The sequence below is a fragment of the Cylas formicarius genome, unplaced genomic scaffold, assembly GCF_029955315.1.
Source record: "Cylas formicarius isolate icCylForm1 unplaced genomic scaffold, icCylForm1.1 PGA_scaffold_9__14_contigs__length_23061073, whole genome shotgun sequence".
NCBI lineage: Eukaryota > Metazoa > Arthropoda > Insecta > Coleoptera > Brentidae > Cylas > Cylas formicarius.
The window spans coordinates 7,591,769-7,619,644 of record NW_026844365.1 but is presented as its reverse complement, the minus strand read 5'-3'; the positions used below and the strand labels follow the sequence as shown (position 1 = coordinate 7,619,644).

The 27,876-nt window shown below is 44.6% G+C and overlaps 1 protein-coding gene and 1 long non-coding RNA gene across 4 annotated transcripts; both read left to right on the top strand.

Moving 5' to 3' along the window:
- The first annotated feature begins 16 nt into the window (after window positions 1–16).
- LOC132707026 (longitudinals lacking protein, isoforms A/B/D/L-like) lies at window positions 17–27,876 on the top strand. 3 transcript variants are annotated; one of them, XM_060678654.1, is made up of 10 exons: window positions 18–172; window positions 976–1,460; window positions 2,737–3,203; window positions 4,701–4,790; window positions 26,512–26,751; window positions 26,814–26,930; window positions 26,977–27,078; window positions 27,131–27,253; window positions 27,306–27,407; window positions 27,457–27,876. In XM_060678654.1, exons 2-10 carry the CDS (start codon window positions 985–987, stop codon window positions 27,735–27,737), a joined length of 1,998 nt encoding a protein of 665 aa, XP_060534637.1. In that variant the 5' UTR covers window positions 18–172; window positions 976–984; the 3' UTR covers window positions 27,738–27,876. The 3 variants fall into 3 exon arrangements, with proteins under 3 accessions (XP_060534636.1, XP_060534637.1, XP_060534638.1); XM_060678653.1 differs by lacking the exons at window positions 26,512–26,751; window positions 26,814–26,930; window positions 26,977–27,078; ... (1 more) ...; window positions 27,306–27,407; window positions 27,457–27,876 and adding an exon at window positions 18,180–19,189 and having other exon boundaries at window positions 17–172; XM_060678655.1 differs by lacking the exons at window positions 26,512–26,751; window positions 26,814–26,930; window positions 26,977–27,078; ... (1 more) ...; window positions 27,306–27,407; window positions 27,457–27,876 and adding an exon at window positions 19,610–20,133.
- Window positions 7,167–7,870, top strand: LOC132707042 (uncharacterized). Its single transcript, XR_009619688.1, has 2 exons — window positions 7,167–7,480; window positions 7,751–7,870. It is a non-coding gene; the product is annotated as an uncharacterized LOC132707042 (long non-coding RNA).

Genomic DNA, 27,876 nt, shown 5'->3' with positions numbered 1-27,876 from the left:
GTTCCGGCCGAGCCGCGCTCCGTGCTGGCGCTCTAGTGATCCGGTTGCTCACCGTCGCTTTTAGTTCGAAGCCGCCTCATGAAGACTCAACACTAAGATTTTCGTCATCTCTTTAAAGAGCTGATACCTAAGTGAAAATAATTGTGATATTTAGTGATAGGTGCCAAATAAGGTAAATATTTGAACCACCGTTGAGACGAAATCGCGAATTTTTCGGTGCTTTTTATTTTTTCCGCTCGCTTCACCTGGTCAAATGGCACGTTGGGTTGGGCGACTCCACGTCCCCGAGCTTTCGGTGTTTACAGTCGCGCGAGAAAGCTCACGCTGCGTTCTATTTGTAACCGCACGCGAACCGTGCGTTTCCGCGCTATTTTTGTCCCGATCGGGTGGAAATTGGAATTTCTAGGCTTTTTTAAAAATCCGGGCCTCGCCATTTTTCCATGTCGCCTGGGAAAATCGGCCATTGTTGGTTCTCCATGGCCAACGCTACGCTTTCCCGTTGCTGGTGATGATGACGGGCTCCCCCCTCCTTCCACTTGCGCTGTCGACGTGGAAGTTGCGTTTGAGCCGACCGAGCTTGCGTGCTGAGTCCCTCTCGCGTACTTTTCGATCGAGTTCAGAAAATTCCGTCGCGCCTTGACCGCGTTCTCCATTTTGGGCCGATTTCTCCGACGCCATGTTGGGGTCATTGATTTTTATTTTCCCGTTAGAATTTTTCCGGATTTTCGAACCGGACTTTGAAACGCTTTGACCTGAATTTGCTCGTTGTCGTTACGGGTGTGGAAAATAATACACTTTTTGCCTACGTTGCCGATTTGTCGAATTTTTCAAAGCGTTGTCGGGTAAATGTTTGCGTTTTGAAATACAATTTTTTTTTCGTTTTGGAACCTGATTGCTCTCTTCGGTTGGTTCTAATAATTGCTTTCAGATGCGACGTGCCGGACGGTTTTTACATTCTTGTTTCGCTCGTTTCAGTTTATTAAAATGGATGACGACCAGCAGTTCTGTTTACGGTGGAACAACCACCAGTCCACGTTGGTAGCGGTATTCGACACATTACTAGAGAACGGTACGCTGGTCGATTGCACGTTGGCCGCGGAGGGCAAGTTCCTCAACGCGCACAAGGTGGTCCTTTCGGCGTGCAGTCCATATTTCGAGGCGCTGCTGTCTCGGCATTACGATAAACACCCGATCCTCATACTGAAAGACGTGAAATTCCAAGAACTGAAAGCGATGATGGACTACATGTACCGCGGCGAGGTCAACATATCGCAGGACCAGCTCGCCGCCCTCCTCAAAGCGGCCGAGTCCTTGCAGATCAAGGGTCTGTCCGACAATAAGAAAGACGAGCCCAACAGGAAACCGGCGGCGACGGCGCCGCCCCCCAAAAGTCCGCAACCACAGTCTGCCCTGCCGAAAGTACAGGGACTGACGATAGAGCAGCGCAGTCGGGATGACAGGTGGGTGTCGATTAAAAATTCAATTTCAGTTATACAAAATATATATCTGTATATGTACATATATAATAATTTGCAAAAAAAATTGACGTTTTTCTCCTTGAAATTTTCAATTTATATATTTTATTTAAAAATTCCAACTTTCGTATTTTATATTTTTCGATTAGAAAATAAACAACCGATGTTGTATGTTTTTCAGAATTCTATTTTTCTCGAAAATTTTTCAGTTGTACATAATGTATTTAAAATTTTCCAATTTTCATAATTTCTATTTTTCAATTTCAAGCCCTTTTTAATTTTTTTTTTATATGGAGGTGACGTTTTTCTTGAAAATTTTTGATGAGTTCGTTTTGAATTTGAATGATGGTTTTTGAAAAAAAAATCCAATCTTTGTATTATAATTTCTGTTAGGAAAAGAGTTACTTATTTCAAGGTCTCGTAAAATGTTTATTTTTATTTTCTTATATTTACATATATTTTGTATATTTATTGTATTACTTATTGTTACTTATTTATATACTGCGTTCAAGAAGAAAGCGCAGCAGCACCGAATTGTATTTTTTCGTGTTTATTTCTCCCACCCTTCTCTTTTCGCTTGAGTCATTAATTTTTTTTTTGTTAAAGTTATGTTGACGTTTATGTTTATTTTTTATTTGAATAATTGAATTAATTGAATAATAAAGACACAAACTAAAATTCTGTTTATAACCTGTTTTTTTTTTGCATAACAATTTCTGCACAGTCTGGAACTTTGCCTTTATTGCCTAGCTTCTTAGCTTCTAGGTTCACCATGGTGGTGTCAAAATTGTCATGTTCTTCTATTTTGAAGGCGCATTTTTCTCTACTCACTTGAGTCGGATTAAATGTTTTATGAGTGGTGATGCTACTGACTGTTTTTTTTTTATCTTTTTTGTTTGTTTTTTAATAGACTGGAATCATTTTAATTCTCATTTGAAATTAAGACGAAACTAAAATTCTTTTGCTAACTGCTTTTTTTTCATTACTCGTTTAGATAACTTCTGCAAGGAGAGTTATTGTCCCAAATTTAGTTTTTTCGCAGGTCATTTGCAAAATTTGAGTTTTCAACTTTTATATATTTTCTTTCCTATTTCAAAACTTTCATAAGATTTTGTTGAATGGAAAAATTTGAATCTGGAGTAAGCGATCTGATCATGGCGGCGTCAAAATTGTTGTTTTTCTATTTTGTTCCGATAATGAATATTTGGAGGCTTTCACTATGAGCTTCTATCTAAAGGTGTTTTTTTTTTCGTTCTTGCAGAGAGGGTTCGATGTCGCCCGGTCCGCGCAAGAAAAAAAGGATGCGGCGCAAGAGTGAAGAGATGGACAACCACAACGACCACGCGTCCAACTCGTCGGACGCGCACAGCCTGCCCGCCACCAACATTCCCACGACCGCACAGTTACCCGCCTCCGTTAAACTGAACTCGTCCGAAATCGCCGCGCCCGAACAAATCGAAACGAAACAAGAGATATTGAGCAGGCACGCGAAAGAGGAAAACGTAAGCACCGGCCAGTCGCAACACCAGCAGCACCAAGTTCCTATCATCAAAGAGAAAATCGAGACTCACACGGAACTGATGCTCGAACCGAAATCCGAATACGTGGACGAAATGAACGAGGACAGTATCGAGGACTTGACATTGGACGACGACGACTTGAGCAATATGGAACAAATGGACGACGGGGCGGGGCCTAGTCACGGCGGCGAGGGATCGTCCCAGCAAGGTAAGAGACGACGTCGTCCTCTCTCCCCACCGATCTTTTAAGTATTACTATTTCGTATCGGATTGATTTTCTTGTGTTGATTTTTCCTAGATTTTCGTAGAAACAAATTAAGTTTCTGATTATGTGCCATCAAGCGTGTTTTTTAACTAAACTGTTGACGTTTGGGATTGATTATAGCGATCGGAAATGAGGGGTGGAGTATTTTTTTTGAGAAGGGAAATATAGCTTATAATCTTCTAAAAAAAAATTCATATAGCGTGTATTTTGATTTTCATTAAAGATACTCTTAACTAGTTTCATTGCCAATTATTATATTTCCAAAGGGATGATTGCTATTAATAAATTATGACTGAACAACCCTAAATCGGTTTGTTTGGGTCCCAAACTTCCCACGGCTTTTGGTTATTATTTTGAACTTTATATTTTTATTTATTTTTTTTTTTTCAGAAAGCTTTCAGGTTATTTGTTTACGCTGTTTTTTTAGGTAAACTGTGCGGTTCTGGGCGGCGTGTTGTTCAAATGTTTTTTTTTTCCTGGCGGTTTGTTTTTCGGGAGGGCTGTTTTTGTGGCAGCACTTTGGTGGTCCGATTTCGCTACTTTCGATTTCGGGCCTGTCCCATCGTCACCCTTTTATGTTTTCATTCTCCCTCTTCGCAAAATATTGCGAATAATTTCGAAAACGCGTCGCCGCTGTTTGGCGACTTCCCGCTTTGGAAGCTCGCACTTGCAGAGCTCGTTTCCGAAATTATTGGCGATATTTTTCCGTCGTTTTCTCCCTTTCAGCTGTCCCGATTCGGCTTTATCTCCGCAAGTGGGATTTAAAAAAATGGGATAATTTCGGAAACGCTCCGCCGGTGTCTTCGGGCGTCTATACTTTGGGAACCCGGACTGCAGAGTCGTTTTTCGCAATTATTCGATTTCTTTTAAATTCTCCCCGCTCTTGGAGAGGACACACGCGAGATATTACGAGCAGTCCTCGAGGTTGGGAATTTCTGTCGCCGTGACACCACCCCCCGCGCGCCCCGGCACGAACTAAACCAAAACCGTTTTTTTTTGGTTTAATTCTAGATGGAGGAGGCGGTTACCGCCACCTGGCCTTCTATGTGCCGGCGGTCGGGGGTGGCCGCGGCGGCGGCTTGGACGCCGAACCGATCGACGTTAGCCCGTTGTCTGCGCGGTTGCGCGGCCACATCCGAAAGTATTCTGCGCGCAGCGTCCAGGGCGCCCTCGACGCCGTGCTTAACCGCGGCACAACCGTGACGCAGGCGTCGATCGATTTCGGCATTAAACGAACCAGCCTGCAACATTACCTCAAACGTCTGAATATCACGCTGCGCCTGAACCACCGCTATTATTGAATTAATAAATTTTTAAATTTAAAACTAAATCCATCCGATACGCAACACTAACGATGATAACCCCGCGTGCGCATCACCGAAACCGATCGTTCTTGTTTATTGATTTATATATTTTAATTTCTTCCCTCCACGCTCTTAGGATTCGGACAATGGCATATGGGCAATCAATCGCAAGACGAAGTGTTTTTGGCCGCGCAAGAGGCCGTCGGTGCACACAGGGACTCTCAAGGTAAGATTTTTGTTTTATTTCGCACCGGGCCGGTTGGACGCGTTTGAAACAGGCCTCTTCACTCGACGTCACTCCGTCATCGACTATCAAAATATCGGTCGCGCTCGCGTCTAGGCCCCTTTCAGACCGGTCGACGGGCTAACGCCCCACCCTGCGGTCGTATGGCGAACTCGACCCCTTGCCCCAGTCTCCCGGTCTCCGATTTTTTTTATACTTTGACTTAATTTATTTTTTTCCAGTGATTTTATTACTTTCACCCCGTCCCACCGGTTTTTTGGGTAGCTTGTTGATTATTTTAACGTTCCTGCTTGTGTATAGAGCCCCCCGTTCACACCGTTGCTTTGTACCCATCACCACAATCACCCCGCAACTTTTTAGTTAGTTAGCTTTTGATTTTTTCAACCGCTCTCCCTCAGGATTTTTGTGCGATTTGTTTTGAAGTCTTATTTTTTTCTGAAGTTTCTCAAGTGTCTTGCGCCGTTTTGCCACAAACGGCGCGCGCACCTCCTCGAGCGGGCTTTTTTTTTTTAGTATTTCGTCGTCGGTCGCGATTTTGCGACGAGGTAAGCGGAGGGAGAGCGGCGCGGACCAGATCGTTGCCTTCGCCTTTTTTTTTTCGTTTTAATTTTTTTTATGTAGCCGGGCGAGTTCCGTGTCCCATTACTTTCACATGGGACAAGGGCCGCCGCCGTCACTTGGCTTTTTTCTTCTATGGTCATGGTTCGATTCGATTTGATTGATATGATTTGGCGAGGCGACGGTTCGGAACCGCTCCCATACGATCGGAGACTGCAGAGTCTCGGCGTAATCTTTACAATTATTTTGTGTTTAATTTTGTACCTTCGCCTTTTGTCGATTATTAAGTTTGCGACGAAACGAGAGAAAAATAAAAAAAAGCTTTGCCATACGACCGCGGACGGGCCCCCCTTTCGTTTATTTTCTTCGTTTTTGGGTTTTTTGTATATTTTCTATTAATTTTGGGCGGCGGCATCGGACGAGCGACGCCCACGCGCGAATCTCCTTTTCGAGGGGTTTATTCCTCGACGACGCACGATTATTTTGTGCGTCGCTTGTCCGACGTCGTTCCGTGTTGTTTCCGTTGGCCTTCTTACTCATTTACTTTTTCTCCGGTCTAACACGATTTTAATTGTAAAATCATGTGCATGCATTATTTTTCAAATTTAACTGTGTACATTATTTTTCTTTCCCCCCTTTTTTGTACTTTTCGTCCTGCGTATTTTTCGCAAACCGTGTGTACGCGGGCGCGTACGGCCGGTTTCGGTCCTACGCGCGACTCCCCATGCAAAGTCGCCCAGCGGTCCGACCTACTTTGCCGGGTCGCGTGGGCGACACTGACACGCAAGCCCCACCAGGTTTCCGGCGGGGCGGCAGCAGCGCGACGCGTCTGAAGACGTAGTTTTTTACGTTTTGTTTCGCGCGCGCTCTTTTTTTTATTGAATCTGGAAAATGGCCATTCGAAAAGTCCGCGGAAACGTCGCGGGGTCGTCGTACTTTGCCGATGTCCACGCGCACGCCTTATTTTCCTCCGGGGTTTTCGGTCGGCGATTTTCTTAATTTCCTCGCCGCAGTGCGAAGTTTTTTCGTCGCTGCGGGCGAGCCACGTCTACACATTTTCGCGTCGACGCTGCCATTTGTTGGCGTCGCCATGCGTCTCATTTTGCGGGCGGACCTCTTGGTAGTCGCTTTTTTGCGGACTACGAGGGGTGCGTTTTGCATTTTTTGACAATGCGGCAACGTAGTCGTAATACGTTTTGTATTACGGTGAGGTAAAAATTGGCGGCTCATATTAACGGTGTCAAATTAAAAAAAAAAAACTGAAAGGTGGGTACGAAGCGCCTGCGCATTTTTGTAAACCTAACCTCGGTGCGTGTGTGCCTGTTCGAACGGGGTGTGCTTGAGTAGAGGGCCAACTAACCCGGAACCGCGTCATCCCCGTTATGGTTTTTAATTATTCGGCCCGCGGTTTTTCCACCTCCTCCCACCGCCGGCCGTCATACTTTATTGGCGACACGAGCCCCGGGGGTCTGGCGGTCTTATCGCTGGCCGAACGGTTGCGAATCGGAACGTGGGCAGACGCGCGTGAACGTGCGCGGTTAGGCTCTATGTGTGTGTGCTGCGTGTGCGTGCATCCCTGGAAGAGAGGTTATGTTTGCAGAAACGGTGCCGTCGTTCAAGTGCGCGAGGTGCGGCCGCGGTTACTCCGTCCAATACACGCTCGAACGCCACCTACGGTACGAGTGCGGGGTGGCGAAGCAATTCTCGTGCGGGGTTTGTTGGAGACGCTTCTCGAGGCGTGACATTTTGAGGAACCATGAGAAGAAGTTTAATCATCAGTTCGAGTGAGGGGCACGTTTCGGTTGTCGCTGACGGCTCGCGGGGTTATCGGTTTGTCGGGTCGTCAGGGACGGCCGAAGTCGTCGCCGCCGCTACGTCTTTGGGTCGGGGAAGCAGGGGTGGTTGGGTTGGTGGGGGAGGTACTGGGGTCTATTTCCTCGTCGACGGAAGATTTTCCCGTAACCTGATTTTGTCGCATTTATTGCGCCTCTTCCCACAATTCTGCCAAGTTTTTCCGTCTACTGCAATTTTCTGCCTACCAACGAGAGCCACGCTTCACCCCGTGGTAGTCGTCCTAGGAGGAGGACGGCGACCGGCAACTGCTCGAAAGAACGGTGAGTGCATCTTTTATTTCATGAAATCTATTTCTTAGACTGCCGTCTCCGGATGTTTTACTTTACAAACTCGGAGGCCGCTTCTTATTTTTATTTTTCCTCTACTTTACGAGGAACATGTTCTCTGCCGCAGAAGGAAATTCGCATATTTTTTCATTGTCGCGCAATTTGTCGGCGTCAAGTGGGGGAGGGAAAGAAGCTAAGGCAGTGTGCGAATTTCCTTTCATTATATTTACAAAAGTATTAAGCGGTTTTGTTCCGTTGTTGCAGAACACGTCTTCCCGCCAGACGTTTCGGTGCCCGCGCGTCACTACGCCATCAGTATTAAATGACGTTGTAAAATATTTAACGCAATTGAGGGCAGTTGTTAATAAAGTTTGTTTTTAGAAACTCGTTATCCTAATTTGCCGACCCGTCACTTCCTCCCAACTTGGTTACTGCTTTTTTTTTTTGTTATTCTGTTTCGCTCCGCTGTGTGTGCGCAGTCGTTCACGAGATCGAAAGCAGTAGTTAAGGTGCGCCGAGGCTAAACTAAGAGTCGTAGCAAACCAAAAAAAAAAGAAAAAAAATCGAAACGGCGAAAAGTACCGACGACGTACGAGACTCCCAACTAGTACAGCAGTGTGTTTTTCTAGGAGAGGGTGGTAATTGGTACCTAAGGAAGCTCGAGCACGAGGCGGGCTTTCCCTGCCACAATTGCGGCAAAACCTACAAACACCGTGGGAACATGCGCCGCCATATGGTGTACGAGTGCGGCAAACAGGCCAAGTTCCAATGCGCTTGTTGCGATCGAAAGTTTCATCAGCAAAGCAATTTAAAGAGGCATTTCGAAAATAAACATCGCGTGTACGATCGCGCGGTCGCCGCCTCGTTGCCGAAATCTTTGCCCAAATTTAGCAACAGTATTACCGTTTACAGGACGACCGCCGTCCACGGTCCCGTGGATTATTGAGCAACCTCCAAAATTTTTATCCGCCGGAGGGGGGAGGGAGGGGTCTTTTCTCGATCGCGCGCCTGTCGAACAAAATTTTTGGTGGTCTGCTGGGTGGAGTCTAGAGCGGATATCGTGGCTTTCAACTGCTGAGTATAGGGTCTTCGAGTAAAAGCTTGAAAAAAGGCGCAAATTTCTTGGGGGAATACTTGCTCTTTCGACGTTGGCATCGATTTTGGCGATTCCTGAAATGTTCAAGTATTCGTGCTGCCTTGCGGCGTAGGTGGCGCCCCCGGCGGTCGTATATGTATAACATACCAAACACCTTTGGTGGACGGTGCTCATTGGTTAGGGAAGGGGGGACATTTGTACATATGGAGCGTAACCAAGAACTAGTCTTTATTTTGTGCCATATTGTCAGATCGAGTTACCAAACTATGTGAAACTATACCAAAAAAAAAAGACACTGTACATATAACCCTAGTACCTAATAATGGAATTTTGCTGTGTAACTTTGCGTGTAGAAACTAATATATATACAGAGTGGAGTTCTAATTTTTCTCTCCCGCATCGTGTACATACGCGGTTAACAGTGTGCGGAGCGTCTGCTGGTGGTGGGGAAGGGGAGGGCCCATAATCGTAACCTCGCGAAACTCCGCCCCAAAAACTCTTCCTCGGGTGTGCAGCCGGAAGTTGTAAGGGGTCGGAGTGTCGTCTGGTTGGTTAGTGCGGGTGATGCGCCGTGCGGGTGCCGTGGATTTACGTGCCCAGCTCCCGTACGGTCGGTGCCGGGGGAAGAGAGGTTTTGGTGTCTGGGGATTTCCACGTTTTCGACGTCCCGAACGCTCTAATCTGGCACTAATAATTTTCGTTAAAGGTTTTTATAACGAGTTTTACTCGGATCACCCCATTTTACTGCACCTGTTGACCCGAAGAGACGCCGACGGTTATTACTGACTGCCAATCGACGCCACCGCCACGGTGGAGAAGCCGCCCATTTTTTGGTTCAATAAAAGGCATACCGTTTGTTTCGTTTGCGAATTTGGTTTTTTTTCCTGCATTTTTTTAGTTAACGCGCGCGCGCCACCCTCCCTGCTTTTCGCCGACGGCACTCAGATCCGGTAATTGTGTTTTTAGCCGCACACAGACCGCACGCTTGCCACCAGTGCACGAGACGCTACAAGAGCGGGAAAGCACTGGCCAATCATTTACGGTACGAGTGTTACCGCGAGAAGAGGTTCGTGTGCGAGGGGTGCGCGAGAGGGTTTCACCAGAATGCCAGTCTCAGGAGACACGTGCCGGTCTGCAAAAAGTTTAAAACGATCGGAAATTGACGACGAAACACTGTCCCTTGCGCCAGGATTTTTCTTTTATTTGCGTCTCGCCATCTCAATTTTGCTCGATATTAAAAATGTGTTAAACATACACGAGATTTGTCATTTATCACGACGATCGTTGCAGTTTAGGACGGCGCAACTCGTGACATCGCCACGTATGGGTTTGTCGTGCTGCGCGATTTTCAGGTGGAACCACTCGGATTCTATATCGTTGCCCCGTCTTCGTTTTGGGTTGCTTGGTGGCGGGCGATGGAAATATTTAAAATTGTGGTTAATGTATTGCTGCATTTTCCTAAAAAAAAAAAATCGAACTAGCAACAATAAAATTATTTTTCAGTTATTTAAAATTCCAGTTAAAATCTCCGAGTAGCTCAGAAGTGGTGAATCCCTGCCCGAGGTATTAGCTAAACCAAAAAACTGACTGCCATTCTAAGATAAAAAAAATATGGTTATTAAATCCCAAAATAACGCAAGATCTAAAGAAGACAGCTGGGTGACAAGTCATCTGTTTTCGAGCTCCTGGTAACCTCCGATGGAGGAAAGTTGGAAGAACTGCAAAAATCATGCACACCAGCTCTTGGAACGTTATATCTAAATCATAATAATTATTAAATTGATTAAGTACTAATTGTATATAATTAATAATACTTTCATTTTGATTAACTAAACTTTGGAAATTTTAACTAGCAATGAACAATGAATTTTTTTAGTAAATAAATAACAACAATTATACAGGGCGTACCAGTTTAGTGCAGAATTGATAGCACTTACCGACAAAATACATCGAATTCACACCTAGCGGAAAAAGTTATAATCTTCGTAATGCAACTACTTTTCGACTTACCCATAAGTGCAAATATAGGCAATTAAACTTTTTTTTATAGAACTTTTTTAAACTATAACGGCAGTTTTCATCTGGTAATGGCAGTTTTGAGATAGGCGTCAGTTTCCCTTTCGACGTGCGCTACTGAACGTATTTTAGTTTATTTTGTAGTTGGCCAGAATTATACGAAATTTGAGTGAGGTGCTAATTTCTTAAAATGAAAATGGCATCTATACGAAATTGTTGTTTATGTCCTAAATAATAATAACCATTATGAACCTTTTCCCTATGTTTTTGAACAAAACCGCCTGTCAAATTTTGTATTTAAGCGTAACTGAAATCGTCCGGTGGCGTACTTCGAATGAGAAATAGTCAATTATATCAAAAAACTTGTCGAGATACATTTTTATTTTCATTTTAAAGCTACTAAATTTAATAAATTAATAGCGAGTGAATTAATCAATTTTGTATTAATTTTGAACGTAATTAATTGGATACTATACGAATTAACATTAATTAAGTGCGCTCCCCGGTGACGAGCGACGGAGACTCATTTTCATTTTCAAACCACTAAATCAGCCGCGTACGCCCTGACGTACCCTGTATATTATATGAATTTAAATTTAAATTTGGTTGAGTAATTAAGTAAAGATGAAAACGATAACCAGTGAAATTAACATAATTAATTGCGTAATATACTAATTAAAATCAATTAAATGCGGACGTCGTTAATGGGCAAGAAAAATTTTCATTTTTTTTTAAAAATCAGTAGCGTATGGCTGACCAGTTGTGATTTTAATTTGGTTGAGAATTATTAAATAAATAGGACAAACGATCACGAGTGAAATAATTAACCTAATTAGAATTAATTAAATTACTTTTCAAGGTCATTAATGCGTTAATTTTTTGCATAATATACCGAATGAAATTAATTAACCAAGAAAATAATTCAAAACGGAAAAATTTAAAAAAATCAAATTTGAAACCCCCCCGGACCAGTTGACCAACCCTAAACCGAGGCCGGTTTTTAACGAGGGGTTCCGAGAGGGTGCGCGTTTACCTGGGACAATGGGCGGCATCGAGATTCCTTCCCCCCCGGGTACTTTCTCACCCCTCGGTACTGAAACGATGGGCTCGAGGGTCCGTTCTCCCTCGCGTCTCCTTCAGTTGGTGTGTGTAGCTCGTTTCGGTGAACGCACGTGAGTTAGTTTGCTGGGGCCAGTTTTTAACGAGTCCCAGTCGCCATTTTCGCAAGGGCGGAATTTAAAACGAAATAATGGACGGGGATTTTAAGGGCTTTCGCTTTATTTTCTTCGTTTTTGAAAACATTGCGCGTTGTGGTTTTTCGATTTTCATTGAAAAGATAAAATTTAAAAAAAAAGGATAAAAAATAAAAATTATTCGGAAAATGTCTTTAGCTTGGACCAACTGTCTGCCTGTTGGGCGGTAAGAAATTAGGAAAATATTCAATTTTGGGCTATTGCTGTTTGAACCGGATTACCGAGGAGGGCGATCGCTTCCTTTACAACCGCTGCGTTTACTCGGGACTACTCTACCCCTCGGAAGTTTCACGGCAGCGGCGTCCGCGACATTTTTTGTTTTATCACTCACACTTTTATTTTCTTTTCTTAGTTTTGGTTAGAATTTTTGTATTGTAAAAAGCGCTCACTAAGCACATTTGTTAACCGATACATTTTTCTTTTTCTTGCGTTTTTAAAGAATAGTTTTTCAGGAAACCTAGGCTGGTGGGAGGCTACCAGTCCATGTGTTTTTAAATTCACTTATGATTTTTTTTTAAATGAATTTTAAGAACATTTGCTGAACCTTACCGATGCATTTTTCTTTTTTTTGTGTTTTTAAGGAATAATTGCAAAAAAACTTAATCTGTTCCGAGGTTACAAGTTGTCCTTGTTTTTTTTTAAATCGACTTTTGACTTATCTTTTGCTTGCTAAATTAATGTCGACCACATTTGCCTTGTTTTAGACTGGAGGGAGGCTACCAGTCCTCGTGTTTTTAAGTTTACTTTTGATTTTTTTTTAATAAATGTAATTTTCTTTTTTTGCGTTTTTAAGGGATAATATCAAAAAAACTTAGGCTGTTGCTAGGTTACAAGTTGTCCTTGTTTTTTTTAAATCGACTTTTGACTTATCTTTTGCTTCATAAATTAATTTCGACTACATTTGTCGACCCGTACCAATGCATTTTTCTTTTTTTGTGTTTTTAAAGAATAGGAAACCTATTCTGGTGGGAGGCTACCAGTTTTTTTTAAATTCACTTTTGATTTTTTTTTTACTAAATGAATTTTAAGAACATTTGCTGACCCGTGCCAATGCGTTTTTCTTTTTTTTTACTTATAATGAATAGTTTTTCTGGAGACCTAGGCTGGTGGGAGGCTACCAGTCCTTGGGTTTTTAAATTCGCTTTTGATTTTTTTTTTTTACTAAATGCCCCCATGCATTTTTCTTCTTTTGTGTTTTTAATGAATCATTTCAATAAAACTTAGGTTGTTGCGAGGTTACAGGTTATACTTGTTTTTTTTTTTTTAAATCGACTTTTGACTTATTACTAAATTACTAAATTAATTTCGACCACATTTATCGACCCGTACCGACGCATTTTTGTTTTTTTTGTTGTGTTTTTAGGGAACAGTTTTAAGAAAAATTTCACTGGTACTAGGTTACCGCTCGTCCTTTATTTAAATCGACTTTGCTAATAAAACTAAATTTGAGCATATTTGCTGACCCGTACCGATCCAATTCTCTTTTTTTTTGTGTTTTTAAAGAATAGTTTTAAGATAGTAGGTTACAGGTCGTCTTTTTTTTTAAATCAACATTTGACTTGCCTTTGCTTACTAAATTTATTTTCAGCACATTTTGCTTACCTACTCTGTAAAAAATCGGCATTTGCTGTATGCGAATAAACTTTCCGTCTCGCGACTTTTTGAAATTATTGCAGAATCGCTTGGTAGAATACTAGTCGTCCTTTTTTTAAATTTAATTTTAAAAATTAAAAAATCGAGTTTGCGTATGAAATTAATTTAAAGCACATTTTGCTTACCCCCCATGCCCTTAGAAAATCGGTATTTGCTTAATACATCAAATAATATTTCCGTCTCTCGTTTTTTTTTTGAAATTATTGCAAAATTACTTGGATTTTGGAATTGGAATACTTTTTTTTTAATTTTTCCCCATGTTTTATGCATGCCGATTTTTATATATAAGGCTGCGCCGATTATCATTATTTCTTCGACCAATATTGGAAAAATATGCAGTTGTTTATTTTGTTTTTATTTTTTATATTTATTTTTTTTTCGAATAATCTTTGTTTTTTTCTATCGAAATTAAATTATTCTTTTGGCGTTGAAAGCTACTTGTGACAAGTCTACTTTTATTAAATTAATTTTTTGCTAAGCGCATTTGTGTACCGCCAATGATGCTCTAAGTTTACCAACACCCAATAAGGTAAGGTAAGCCTAGGCTCTTTCCTAGTGGTTATTCTAAAAAAATATTCCCCTACTTACCGATATACCACAGGAGCTTGAGAAAGAAAATCTATGAAAAGTAAGCATCGGAGTTCTTACTTTTAAAAATACTTCAATATGAACTTATATTTGCAGAGTATCGTGAAGCGAGCGCAGGCTATCTAGATATGCAGTTCCCAACCCAATAACGACTGTCCCTATGGCTCGCGCCGCATTCACAGACTTTCCAACGGTTGGAATTCAACATAAAGATTTACGGACCGCAATAAATTCGATTTCCGATTGACTTGTTTTGTTTCGTTCCGTTTTCGATCGATCTCCGTAGCGTATACGGGTCCCGATCAAAATAAAACCGATACCCGTTTGTTAATTTTTGCGTTTGTGGATGCGTAGATTGTAGACTTAACGTAGCGCTGGTACAAGCGGATATATATAGAGTCGATCCAATGCGTAGTGGGAGAGCATGCTGTTTGGTGGTAAGACGTCGGTCCGCGACACCCGGCGTTACGTCACAGTATCTAAACGTCTGCGTGCCTCGTTTTAGATATTCGACAGCTGTTGTCCAAAGAGAACGTCATCGAGTCATCCAGCCTCGTGCAGCAGTACTACCGGTTCATGAAGCTCAAACTTGAGAACACGAAACAAAGCATGCTCGCCAATTATCTGAATGAGAGAAAATCGGAGAACGTGGTCAACATCCAGCAGCGTTACGAGTGTAAGGTGTGCTCGAAAAGTTACAAGAACAAAAGACACTTGTACAGGCACGAGAAGGAGGAGTGTGTCGGTGTGCAGCCCAAGTTCAAGTGCGACATCTGCTTGAACATGTTCAGGAGAAAGTACCACCTGTCCAGGCACCTGTTCAACAGGCACGGCATCGACGTGAAGCTGGTCAAGAGCGAGGGCACTTAGGATTGCCTGCAGTACCCATTCGCCTGATGTGCCTTCGTACCTCTCGAACCAAATATTTTTAAGAGTGCCATTTTTTTTGTCGTACGGTTTACCAATAAAGCATATATATATTTCTACGTGGAGCTTAATGGGGGCGGCGCGAGGGAGAACCGACCGCGGGAAGACTTGACACGTCTCGTTTTAGAACGACGGTACCGTTGCGAGCGGTGCGACAGGACATACACCCTCAAGCGGAACCTCACGAGTCATCAGAAAGAAGAATGCGGCAAGCCGCCTTCGTTTTTCTGCAATGTGTGCCTCCGCGGGTTCCGCAGGAAGCACCACCTCACAAGACACGCCCTCATCCATTACAGTCCGTCTCACATATAATCGTGTCGACCTTGGGATGACCTCTGCGCAATCGCGTTGAATTTCGTGCCTATGATGTCCATGTCCTTTATGACCAGGGCGCTGGGTTCACACCGTTCGATTCATTATGCCCGCACGTTTTCATGCTTCCCTACAGAAGAACCCTTTACTCTTATTATAATAAACGCGTTACATCGAAACCGTCGTTTTATTTCTTGCACAGTGTCTTGCGCCGCTTGCACAGGACCGCATCACATTTTTTTTGTTTTAGTTTCTCCCCAGTAACTTTTTAGCCGTTTTTTTTTTTAGAATGCGTGTTGAGTAGAGCTTAGCGTTTTGCCGTTGTTTGACTTATAGTAACTTAGCTCGGAATGTCGTTGTGCTCTGCTTGCCGTGTGAGTATGCCGGACCGCGCACGCGCGCTCACCTTCGAATAAGCCGAGTTTTGTGTTCCAGGCGTAGTGTTTTACGCCTCGGACTTTGAAGAGTACACGCGGCTGCGCGTTTACAACCACGACCTCGTGAGATACGGGTGCCGCAAGTGCAGCAAAGTGTACCAGGCGAAGAAGACGCTCGGCCGCCACCTTAGGTTCGACTGCGGCCAGAAGCCCGCCTTCACGTGTCAGATGTGCGCGAAGCAGTTCCGTCACGGCTACATGCTGCTGAAGCATATGCGCAACACGCACGGCGTTCATATACAGAAGCTACGCAATAGGCACTCGAAAAAGGACGAGATCCTTATCGCCTGAATCGCTACGCGCCTTACCCGCTATTAATTTATTCGTTTTAGCTTTAAGGTTAACTTATTCTAGCTTAGGGACTTAGCTTTCTAGTCACGCGCGCGAGTTGCGCAGTACAAACCACTCCAAGTGTAGTTTTACGATCTGAACCTGTTCTGCTGTGTGTATGTGTGTTGTTTTTTTTTTTGCTTTTGTACCGAATATATTTTTCAATAAAAGGGAAAGAACGGCTTTTACTTCCTTCCCTCCGTCTGACGGCGTCGACGAGCAGAGTACCGAGTCTCTGATTTGCAGATCGCTTGTCGTACCGCTGCCCGAACTGTCCAAAGTCGTACCGGGGAAAGTACACCCTCCACCGTCATCTCAAACTGGAATGCGGCAAGGCGCCGACCAACGCTTGCGCGTATTGCGGGCAACTGTTTACTCACAAGCATCGGCTGCTCAGTCACGTGAGGGCGTACCACATAAGGGACGCCTTCCGCCAGCCCGCGTACAAATGAACTACTTTTTCACCCGTTCGCGGTTATTCCCTGCTTCATTTTTTCGATTGCAGAGGGGCGGAACTTCTCGTGTCCCGATTGCGGTAAGATTTACCGCCACAAAAAGACCCTGAGCCGGCACGTGAGGCAAGAGTGCGGGATCGAGCCGGAACTCAAGTGTCCCCTGTGCCCTTACAGGGCCAGAAGGGCTTACGTGCTTCAGAACCACATCAAGGGACATCGGTACTTGTACGACCGCGAAGCGGCGTCCCCGTAGACGCTTGCCAGGCAATTTATTTTTGCCATATTTTGTTTTTACCGTGTATCTCATTTGCCAAAGATAATTTGTTGTATGTTAATAAAAGATATTTTAAATCACCCTTTTTTTTATTTATTAATCCCTTTTGTTGCGATTGCTATCGTGCGCTGTCTTTCTTCTCAATATTACTCATCGATTTTTGTTTGCCCCTTTTCCTTTAAATTACGTAAAAAGTAATATTACGCCTGGCACATAATTAAAACGTAATTTCCACTAAAATTTAGTTTTGGTTACTTTTGTTAATTCTGCCTTGAGGATTTTTGTTGCTGATTTTTTTGGACTTTACCAAACGACGAACCAAACAGTTACGTCCGTTACCCGTTACATTTCTTTTTTATGTAGCTTTCTGTCTGTAGTTGTTCGAAGCGTACGAGATCCCACGTCTTCCGGGAAATCCCCACCTCTCTTTCCTTAAAATAAATCACTAAAACGCCTGTTTCTAGATGTGAACGTGTGTTTGTTGACGGAAAACATGGAGGATATTGTGTACGAAACGGACGAGGGCACCTGGACGATCCAGGTGGTCTATCCGGACGACAACGACTCGACGTCTTTCATTACCGACAACGATCTGACGTTCTGCGTGCCCGAGACGGAAAACATCGGGGCGTTGAGCCCGACCGAGTTGAAATGCGACCTTTCGAGAAAGACGCCGGAGAAACCATCGGAGATGTACGTGTGTCGCAACTGCCACAAGGCGTACAACGCTAAACGGAACCTAGTGCGCCACATGAACAGCGAGTGCGGCAAAGAACCGAAGTACCGCTGCTACTACTGCGAGTACCGTAATTACAGACGGAACGAGATTATGAAACACGTGCGGAAGAAACACGGCCTCGAAATGAAGACCTAGATTTCTGTTAATTTGTATCGTTGAATAAATATAAACGTGACCCTCCCATCCGGTGTATTCCAACCATGAGAACCTCACATTGAGGTCCACGATCGGAGTAATGCACTGGTCCGAGATGCTCCAGAATATAAACCCGCGAATGAATGAACGATACGCCCACCCCGTTTTTAATGGCGAACTTCGCCTCTAAATCGCGATCAGTTTCAGAGACATTCGTGTGCTCCGATTGCGGCAAACGGTACAGGTACAAGGCAAGCCTCAGGACCCACAAGAGGCTCGAATGCGGAAAAGAGCCGAATAACGTCTGCCACCTATGCGGCTACAAGACTCACCAACCCGGCAATCTCAAGAGACACCTGTTCACGAAACACGATCACATAGTCAAATAGACACCTCTAAGGCGCTAGGATTTTTTTCGAAACCCCTTCACTCCGCGCAGCCTCTCCGGTGCCGCGATATTAATTCGGTTCATTTTTAGGCAAGTCGCCTCCGGAAGAGATCCCGTACTCGGCAAATTCGATCATACCTTTCCTCGCGAGAGCGATCGAGGCTTTCAACAAGAATACCCTGGAAGCGAATAGACTGGAAGCAAGAGAAACGCCTAACAGATCTCCCGACGTGGCTCCGTCCGTATTTTCGAACGCTCTCTTCCCGGACGCGTTTAGAGCGCAGTCAAAGATACCGTTCCTTTTCGACGATTGTGTACGCAACGAAGAAGTGCAGCAGCAAGACGAGCTTCCGGCCGAAGAAGAGCCGACCTACTCTCAGAGCGAACGCGCTTATCCCTACCCACTATTATCCGATGCGCAGACATCGGTAAACGCGCATTGCGCAGCTCCTCAGGCGGCAGAGTCCCCACCTCCACCGCCCGATATATCCTCGCTAAAAACGCCTCAGGTCCCCGCAGAGGCGACCCTATTCACCCGCAGAACTCCTCAAAAAGAGGTCTGCGCTCCGCCCCCGCCTACGATTTCCCCAATCGAACCACCGCCTAGTGCGGAGCTGAAAAGGTGCGCCAAGTGCGCGTTCCAAACTCCCAGCTTCAAAAAGTACAAGGTGCATATGAAGTACGTGCACGGGGAGGCTTTGGACGACCGTGCCAAGAGCCCCAAGGCTGCAGAGAAGGGATTGTTTTCGAGACGAGCCGAGGAGCAACCGGAGGAGGCGGCCAAGACCTCCGGCACACCCAAGGAGTTGTTTTCCAGGCGAGACCAGCAGCTGTTCTCGCGCAGGCAGACTCTGAAACCGGTGTTTAAGAGGAGAAGTTACTTAGGTGCGTGCTCGCCACAGGCCGTCGCGGACGGTCATGCCGCGGAAGGATCAGAAACCAAAATGGCGGCGGAAGCGAGGGACGAAGAATCGGAAAAGTTGGCGGAAGCGTTTAGGGAGTCTGAGAAATTTAAGGAGAGCCGAGCGGGTAGCAGGAGGAACAGGAGAAGTCTGGACGAGCTTCTCGATGACGACTGGTTTTAAAGGTGGTCAGTATTCAAAGAAAGTTTAAGTCTAAGCTTATAGTTCAAGTTTACTGTAAAGATAAATAAAGTTTGGATTAAATCTTGGTCGATAGTTTTTTTCTTTTGGTGATCTGCGCCTGACTGGTTCGATTTGGTGCGTTTTACTTTGCAGACGTAGTCTTCGTTTCACGGAATCCTAGGTCGCCGCCGCCACACGTTAATATCACGCTGGGCGGAGCTGAACGACGGCAACGTCGTCGCCGATTTGTTAGACAAGTGGACGTAGAGCATTTAAATTTAATTTCGTTTGGATTTCGTAGTATTTTAGTTTAAAATTGTCTCGACATGTCAATAAACGCAAATCCTTCATTTTTCGTTTCCCCGCCCTCTGTACATATCCACCGCGACATCGTGTAACCCTGCACCACGCCCATTCAACTTGCGTTTATTTCAGCTCAAGACTTGCGTGTGGCGACGCCGTGGCAGAACTGGCCGTCGAACCTGATGTTTCCGATGATGCTGATGCGCGAGAACCTCAAGAAGTCGACCTTCCCGTCGTCTTTAAGGGCGAACCCGCTGTCATCGCTGGACCTAAGAATCGCGTCCAAGTCTAGACCGAGACTGAGCCTGCCGCAGCAGGGCGACGGTTTCAAGTGCGGCGATTGCGGCCGTACCTACAAGCTCAAGAGCTCGCTGCGCAACCATCAGAAGTGGGAATGCGGCAAAGAGCCCCAGTTCAAGTGTCCTTATTGCGTGTACAAGGCGAAGCAAAAGATGCACATGGCGAGGCACATGGAGAGGATGCACAGGGAGATCGATTTCTCGTCGATAAAGCGGGAAATGGAGGCGGACGGTTACGCGGACAACGGCGACGCGTCGTCTGATGGCTTGAGGGACTACTCGATGACCAAGAACGTTACCACCGAGATGAAGTTGGAGGAGGAGGCGGTCGATACTCAATGATATTATCCCCCATATTGCCATATAACTCGGGGACTCTATATTCCTATAAGGGCGTTCTCCTATACTGCCGACGAGTGCTGTGTCTCAAATTGGGACCAACTGATATACCGCGGTATTAATTGTGATAAAAAGAATTTACACATCACCCCAGAATGCCTTACTCGCACACATACACACACACAGTCGAAATGTTCCTACGTGTCTTCACATAGCGTAAGTTTTGTGATTTTTTACACTACTTTTTTTTCCTTATATTTTTTTTGTTACCGGGATTATTGTCGAGCCGCCGACCTATTATTTTATTTTTTCACTACTCTTAAGGTGCTTCCGCAATGATGATCGCTTCCCGCGCTTAGGTTAAGTGTTTAAATTTGCGCTTTTATTATTAATAGCCTGGTCAGATTCGACATTAACAAATAACAACTGAATTTTACTAAAGGCCTTGGGTACGCCATTGGTCCCACGTCTGCTAAAAAAGTTATTCAATGTCAAAAGTGGAAATTTTCGTCCATACTCTCCAAAGTCGACAGTCGATTCACGTCTACTTCGATTTCTTCTTCTCCTTCTCCTCATCGATATCACGTGAATCTCCATTTACCAGATTCAATTGAACATTAGAGCAAGACTGACCTTAACGACTAGTACATATTGCTGAACACAGCAACCCTAATTTTCTACAGTCACATTTACAAGTTTTTTCGGATCGGAATCGATTCCCAATAATCCCTTAGTGTTAAAAAACAAGAAATTTTCAGATTTCTGACACAACTTGGTAACAGTGTCAATTTCCTGGTTGTTGGCGTGGAACGGATTTTGTTTTAGATGAAGCATACGTGGGATATGTGTGCCTATAATGTATAATGTAACCGCTATAACTTTTAGAAACGTGATATCTTAGGAATACCTGAAATATTTTTTGATAAAACGCGACATTTTTGAAAAAACAAAAAATTTGAAAATTTTGACTTTTGATTTTGGGTAATTGTATCAATGGGGTTTGTTGGCATTTTATTACTGCCGGTGTGAATTTTCGTCGTTTTAAATGTCTAATTTGACCGGACTATAAACGCTAGGATATTTTTTTAACGGGTTAAGTCCAGGTTAGCAATAGTGCCCGGAACCGGGTGCCGCACAAACATCCCTTAACCGTTCCCGTTGCAATGTTCCTTTTAAGGGCGGGCCCTCGAAGCCCGACTTTAGCCGTCGTCAAGTTTTATCAGCAAAGTATACCGTTAGTTCCGCCGCCGGCCACACGCATGTATATTTTGTAAACCATAACAGAGTGAGAATATTTTTATACATATATATATATTTTTTATATATACTTACTGTTAAGATTGGTGTATGTATTTACGGTTATCGCTTTTGAAATTGAACGCTCAATGAATCGTAGTTAAGGCGCCAAAAGACAATTTATTTTTTATATACGCGCGAGACCCTTGATATTACACGACTTCAGCCACAACCATAATACTCCGAATGTGATCTTTCCCGATATGTAAGAGTTGCAGTTCCTTCTACAGTAGATACAGATTTTTCCTTCCCAATCGCTAGCTATACGTATCGTTTATTATTATTATAATAATTTTTTTTGAACATTCGCTTTATAGGTGGTAGATTTTTTAAAATAAACAATTTTCGAAACTGCGTCTCTTTTTTAAAAATTTTATTTCATTTTTTTTCTCTCTCGTATTAACCGGCCTTTTTTTTAGGGAGAAGCGCCGAGCATGGGAAGCGGCGCGACTTCAAGTGCCGGTTCTGCGACAAGAGCTACTACTACAAGCAGAACCTGGACCGGCACAAGAAATACTATTGCCAGAGCTACCGACAGTCGCGCTAAAAACGCTTTGGGGCTTTGGGTTAAACCGTGTGGCTGTGTTTGTGTCCAACTAATCCCACGCCCATACCACTAATTATATGTCTGACGGTGCTAGGGGTGCGATTAAGTTTCGGGTTTGCATGTTTCAGGGCGTCCAAGGTCGCGAGTAAGACGCAACGTGTGCCGCAGTTGCGGCAAAATGTACGTCCACCAAAATAGCCTGTGGCGGCACACCAAGTACGAGTGCAACAAGGAAAAGTCGTTCCTCTGTACGTTCTGTCCCGCCGCGTTCTACCAAAAGACCCACCTTCAGAGACACGTAATGGTTAAACACCTGAAGATTTGTTTTTAGCCTCTCCCAACCCGAAATAATATATGTTTGTTAGTTACGTTGCCGTTTGATTGCTCTCCTTCTAGTCTAACCGCCACCAATTTCTAAAGCCGAAGGATTTTAGGCGGAACCACGTACTGGCCCATCACCGCTGACCCCACCGTCCCCGTATCGATCTAGCTGACTAGTTGTATTATTCCGTAGGCCATATTGGAGTAATTTAGATGTAGCATGTAGAGTAGCGTTTTGGGGGCGACCGCTCGACCAACTTTCTCCGTCTCAGCACCGGAAATACATTTTGCAGGTCTCTTGGGTCTTTTCTTTTCCGACGACAAGGAAAACCGCGGCGCAAAGGCGCCGAGGAAACGGAAAATGAAGCTCGATGCGCAACAGGTCGAGGTATTTATGTGCAACAAGTGCACGAAATCCTACCGACTGCGCCACTCCCTGACGCGCCATGTCAAGTTCGAGTGCGGACAGGAGCCGAAGTATCACTGCGACCTGTGCCCGAGGAAGTTCAAGCACAAGTACGACCTGAGCGTTCACTTGAAAGGCAAACACTCGGTGCTGAAGGAAGCCAACGCCAAGGTCAAACCGGATTCGGGTTTCCTGGTGAACAATCTCTAAGCGGTGTAGTTATGATTTTTTTTCGTCGCTTTTATTTATTTTTCCGCTTTTTTTAGGTTTAGTTTCACAAGTGCCTATTTTTTACACACCAAAGTTCAAGACTAGTGCCAAATCGTTAGGGTTAATTTCGAAGCTTGGTATTCGACGTTTAAGTTACCACAGTAGTATTGTTAGTCCTATTTCTAACCTTAGGGGTGTGTCTAGTTTTAAGTTTGATTTGTATTTTCGACAAAATAAAATTTGTACCTCTAGGATCGGTTTATTTATAAACGCTTTGCTAACGGACACTGCTAGTAGTTGTAATGTAACCAGCGACCATTTCAAGACAAAAGTCTCGTAGATGAACGGTTTGACAACCGAAACGACTATTTAGCGACAGTCGAGCGGCTGACCAAGCTTTCACCTCCGAAAATGTGAGGTCGGGATTGCTATTTGACTGCAGACAAACATTGTCATGACCGGCGGAATGGAAGTCTATCAGTGTCGTTTGGTTACCTGCTCATCTGAGTCCCGAGGGCAACGAAATGGCTAGGGATGCTGCGGTAACGCCCTATCTTGGACGGGCGCTTTCCGTCGGAATAGCTGAAAGTGTGCTGAACAGCGAGCTGAATAATTGGTTCCTGAGGCAGTTCTCCATGGAATGGTAGAGTTTACCGGGGCTGAGGCAGTCGAGGGTTCTAATTGGAGGACCCTCTACGCTTGTTCGCTCAGCTTCAGCCGCGATTATGAATGCTGGTAGGAATCCTCACATATGTAGGTTGTATTTGGAAGCGGAGGAAACTCCCGGTCATTACTATGATTCTGCGAGAGTGCAGAGCTCTTTTAAGGGAGGGAGTGAATGGTCATTCGACCAGTGACGCGCCGCAGATAGGAAACAACTATTTCATTTTGAGCTGGGAAAGCTGCCTGTTTGTTTTTTTCTTGTATCTTGTGGCCCTTTCTATTTTCAAGCATACGACGACATCGTGAGTAGTCCACAAACGTGTCAGAATTGTCGAAAAGTCTACAAAAATTTTGAGCGCTTAATAAACGTTTTGTGCTCTCGCTACTTCGATTTCAATGAGACCCAATCTCGTCGACCTTCACCATCTAAGCCGCTATATTTGTAGGAAAAGTCACAAAAAAGGGCGTCAAACTGTCCAAGCCGCCCAAGACGGTCGGCAGCAAGTTCGCGTGCCAGTGCGGTAAGACATTCAAGAGGAAGCAGTCCCTAAACAGCCACACGAATTTCGTCTGCGGCAAGATCAAGCAACATTATTGCGGTCCGTGCAGGAAATACTTCTGGGCGAAGCAACAGCTGGTCGAACATCAGCGCACGTGTCGTAAAACGGCCGCGCAAGCGTTAGACATGCGTTGATTTTTCCCGCCCGTTTGTATATAATGTAAATAACGCTCGCGCTACCGGGTAGTTTCAGTTTCAAATTTGGTATGAACTCTGTGGTGGGTTTTAGGGGTGTCGTTCTCTGACCGTCAGTCCTTCGCCTGCGAAATATGCGACTCGAAGTTTTACGACAGGCCGTCGTTCGTCAAGCACATGGAGTACCACATCTTTATCCGGATTTACTCCAAGCTTAAAAATGTCGCCAACACCTGATACTATTCCGTTAATAAATATTTTATCTCGGACCGCTTTTCATTGCCTCTCATCTAGTGTTTCGCATTTTAGCTCACGCCTGTCAGAAGTGCGGCAGGCGCTACAAGCACGCGAAGTCCATGAAGCTCCACCAAAGGGTGCAGTGCGGCAAGCGCAAGGCAATCTTCTGTCACCTCTACGGTAGCGCGTTCTACTTCAAGCAGGGCCTTGGGAAACACCTCGCGTCCGAGGTGTGCGCGAAACGATCGCGACTCTTAACCCAATAAAGCGTTTTAATTTTATTCCCCAGCACCCCGTAGCGAATATTACTAACCGGTGAAGGCGGCGCGAGGGTGTGGCTTCGTTCTAACCATCGGTTGTGTTTCAGTTTTGGACGATCTCGAGGATTACGTCGAGCATAACGGTACCTACAGCTGCGTGCGCTGCTACAAGCAGTACAAGTTCAAGGGCAATATACGCAGGCACTTGAAGTACGAGTGCGGCAAGACCGCGTCTTTTAGTTGCCCGTACTGCAACTTCAAGTGCAAGAGGTTCGATTACCTGCGGTTTCACATGAACTCGAAGAAGCACGCTGACGCGCGCGTCCAAACTATAGTACTGTGAACCCGGTGCCTTCAACATAATCCATTCACATTCCTTAGTGCGTAGTACCGGCGTTCTGCCGTTTTGAGTTTACTATATATTCTCTACACGTTATGTAATTTTTAGGAACATGTCTTTCCTATCGGTGGTTGATCTGATGGTATTTTTGATAAGGTTCATATTACGACGTTCCGTCCCGGATTCTTAGCGCGTAGGTTATTTTTTATACATGGGGGTGGTATTTTTTTACTTTTAGGGGCTTGTAAGTTACAGACATATATATATTTTTTATAATAAACGCTTTTTTTGAAATCAAATTGCGCGATGACGTTTCAATTGGTGGACCTCCGCGGTCGTCGATGTCGCCTTTGGCGGAGTGCTACGTTTAGTGCTAGGTTTTTGCTTGATTCGAATATCCCAAGGAGTGTTGGTGTGGTTTTTTACTTCTACACATTTTTTTTAGTGGTGGCCCGACATTCATTTCTGCCGACAACTATTTGTACAGAAATAAACCACTGACGAGTTCTGTGTAGATTTTTTTGCACCTCCCGCGTCACTCCATCTCCCCGGGGACTTTGACGATATTCACCCAGCCATTTTCGTTGTAGCTTCGTTGAAGAAGACTTGTCCTCGGTGCCGAAAGTTTTTCAAGTACGACAACAACCTGGTGCGTCACATGAGATTTAACTGCGGCATCGGACCGAGATTCGCCTGCCTCATCTGCCAGAGGAACTACACGCAAAAGGACAGCCTGAAGAGGCACGTGCTGGCCAAACACCAGCCCCTAGTTCATTTCAGTCCGGGTTTTTGATTTGTCATTGTATTTGTTACGCTTTAACGGATAATCGCGTCTCTGACTAACACTCGTTTCAGATACGCCGTCGCTGTTCACTTGCACCAGGTGCCGCAAGGTGTACCAGTACCTAAGCAGCCTCAGGAGACACCAGCGGGTCGAGTGCGGCAAAGACAAGAACTGTCGTTGTCCGTACTGCCCGCACAGGTTCTTTTACAAGCAGGAGCTCAAATCTCACGTTTTCAATAAGCACAAAGATCGTTTAGTTTAACGCTAAATTGACATCGTTTTAGCCGAATGCCCGAACTGTCGTCGTCTCTACAGGTACAGACGTAACATGCAGCGTCACGTGAGGATCGAATGCGGCAAAGAAAGGAGCCTGGTGTGTCTGGTATGCGGAAAGGCTTTCTACTACAAGCAAGAACTCAAGATGCACTTGCGTTCGAAGCATCCCGACACGTTCCGGGATGTAATTCCCGGTAGCCTAATGTAACAGTACTTTAATAAAATAGTGAACCCTCTGACGCGTTGTTTGATTTACTGGAACCACAAGCGTTATTTGGGTGTCCGCTTTTTTTGTGGTCGGTGTGTCTCTCGGTTATTTTGCCTTCGTAGAGAATGTTTTATTAACTTTGACTTAATTTTAGGCCAGACCGTGCAAAAAGAGCCGAAAACGTGCTTAAACAAGCTCGGCGTTAACTTCCGTTTCGAACCGGGCGACGACATCGAGATGGACGTGGCAGAACTCGCCGATCTGGCGGACATGTCCAATTTTCTGTCGGTGCCGGACGACAGTATCTCGTGCGACATTTGTGGTACCCTCTTCCGGCATATTTCTTCGCTCAGATACCATAGGAAGCACAAGGTGTGCCTGAAACCCAAAAGGGGTGAGCATCATCCGTCCGCGCGTGCGCCATACCAAATGATAATCGCTGTTTGCATGTTATAGAGGAGCTGGAACCCAAAGTGCTGCAGTGTCACATCTGCGAGAAGATATTCAACACCATTTCCGGATTAAACTACCACATGAGAAGGAAGGTTTGCGAACAGCAAGACGAAGAGAAAGGTAGTGTCCGGTGCATTAAATTCATTTATAGAGTGTCGAATTTTAGAGGAGGAAATCATCCAGTGCGAAATGTGCAACACCGTTTTTAAGCACATGACATCGTTGAGGTACCACTTGACCCACAAAGTGTGTCTTAAACCTAAAAAGGGTACTGTCGGTCTGTTCGTTGTTCGAAACCCCTTAAAACAATTTCATTGTAGAGGAGATGGAACCCAAGCCTCTTCAGTGCGAGAGCTGCGAGAAAATATTCTCCACCACCACCGCCTTGAACTATCACCTAAAAAATAGAGTGTGCGAACCCAAAGAACCCAAGGAACCAAAAGGTAAGTATTTTTGCAACTCCGACTCTAAATAGTGACCGTTGCCGTTGCGCAGAACCCGCAGAGATCCTCTGTAAATTGTGCGGCACCTTATTCAAACACCTGACGTCGTTAAGGTACCATCTCAAGCACAAGGTCTGCCTAAAACCAAAGAAAGGTACGACGTTCTTTCGCTTTGGATGTGGGCGATAACTTTTTGATTGTAGAAGAGATCGAGCCGAAGCTGCTTCAGTGCGAGGTGTGTCAGAAAGTATTCACGAGCAATTCATCGCTAGAGTATCACGTAAAGAGGAGAGTCTGCGAGCAACAGAGAGTCATACTGAGCCCCCCCTTTACTTGCGATTATTGTGGCACCTCGTTCGAGTTAAGGCAGACCTGGTACGCTCACATCAAGCGACAGGTGTGCAAAAAGTACCCAGAAAGGTACATCCAAAAGACTTTGGAGAGTACCGTCAAGATCGAGGTCGAGGAGCCATTCGGTAATTAGGTCGGTGCCATATTTTAACCCCCTTTTAGCGTTTTTTATGTAGCTAGAATAGACTTCGTTGAATTATATCTTCTTAACTGTAATTTGGTGTTACTGTATATTTTCTGAGCGTGGTGCTGATTAATGGTCGGGGTGCAAG

Coding starts and splice junctions, on each gene's coding strand:
- LOC132707026 (XM_060678653.1), top strand. CDS start 985: ATGGATGACGACCAGCAGTTCTGTTTACGGTGGAACAACCACCAGTCC. Junction 3,204..4,700: donor CGAGGGATCGTCCCAGCAAG/GTAAGAGACGAC, acceptor CCACGCTCTTAG/GATTCGGACAATGGCATATG. Junction 4,791..18,179: donor TGCACACAGGGACTCTCAAG/GTAAGATTTTTG, acceptor GTTCATTTTTAG/GCAAGTCGCCTCCGGAAGAG.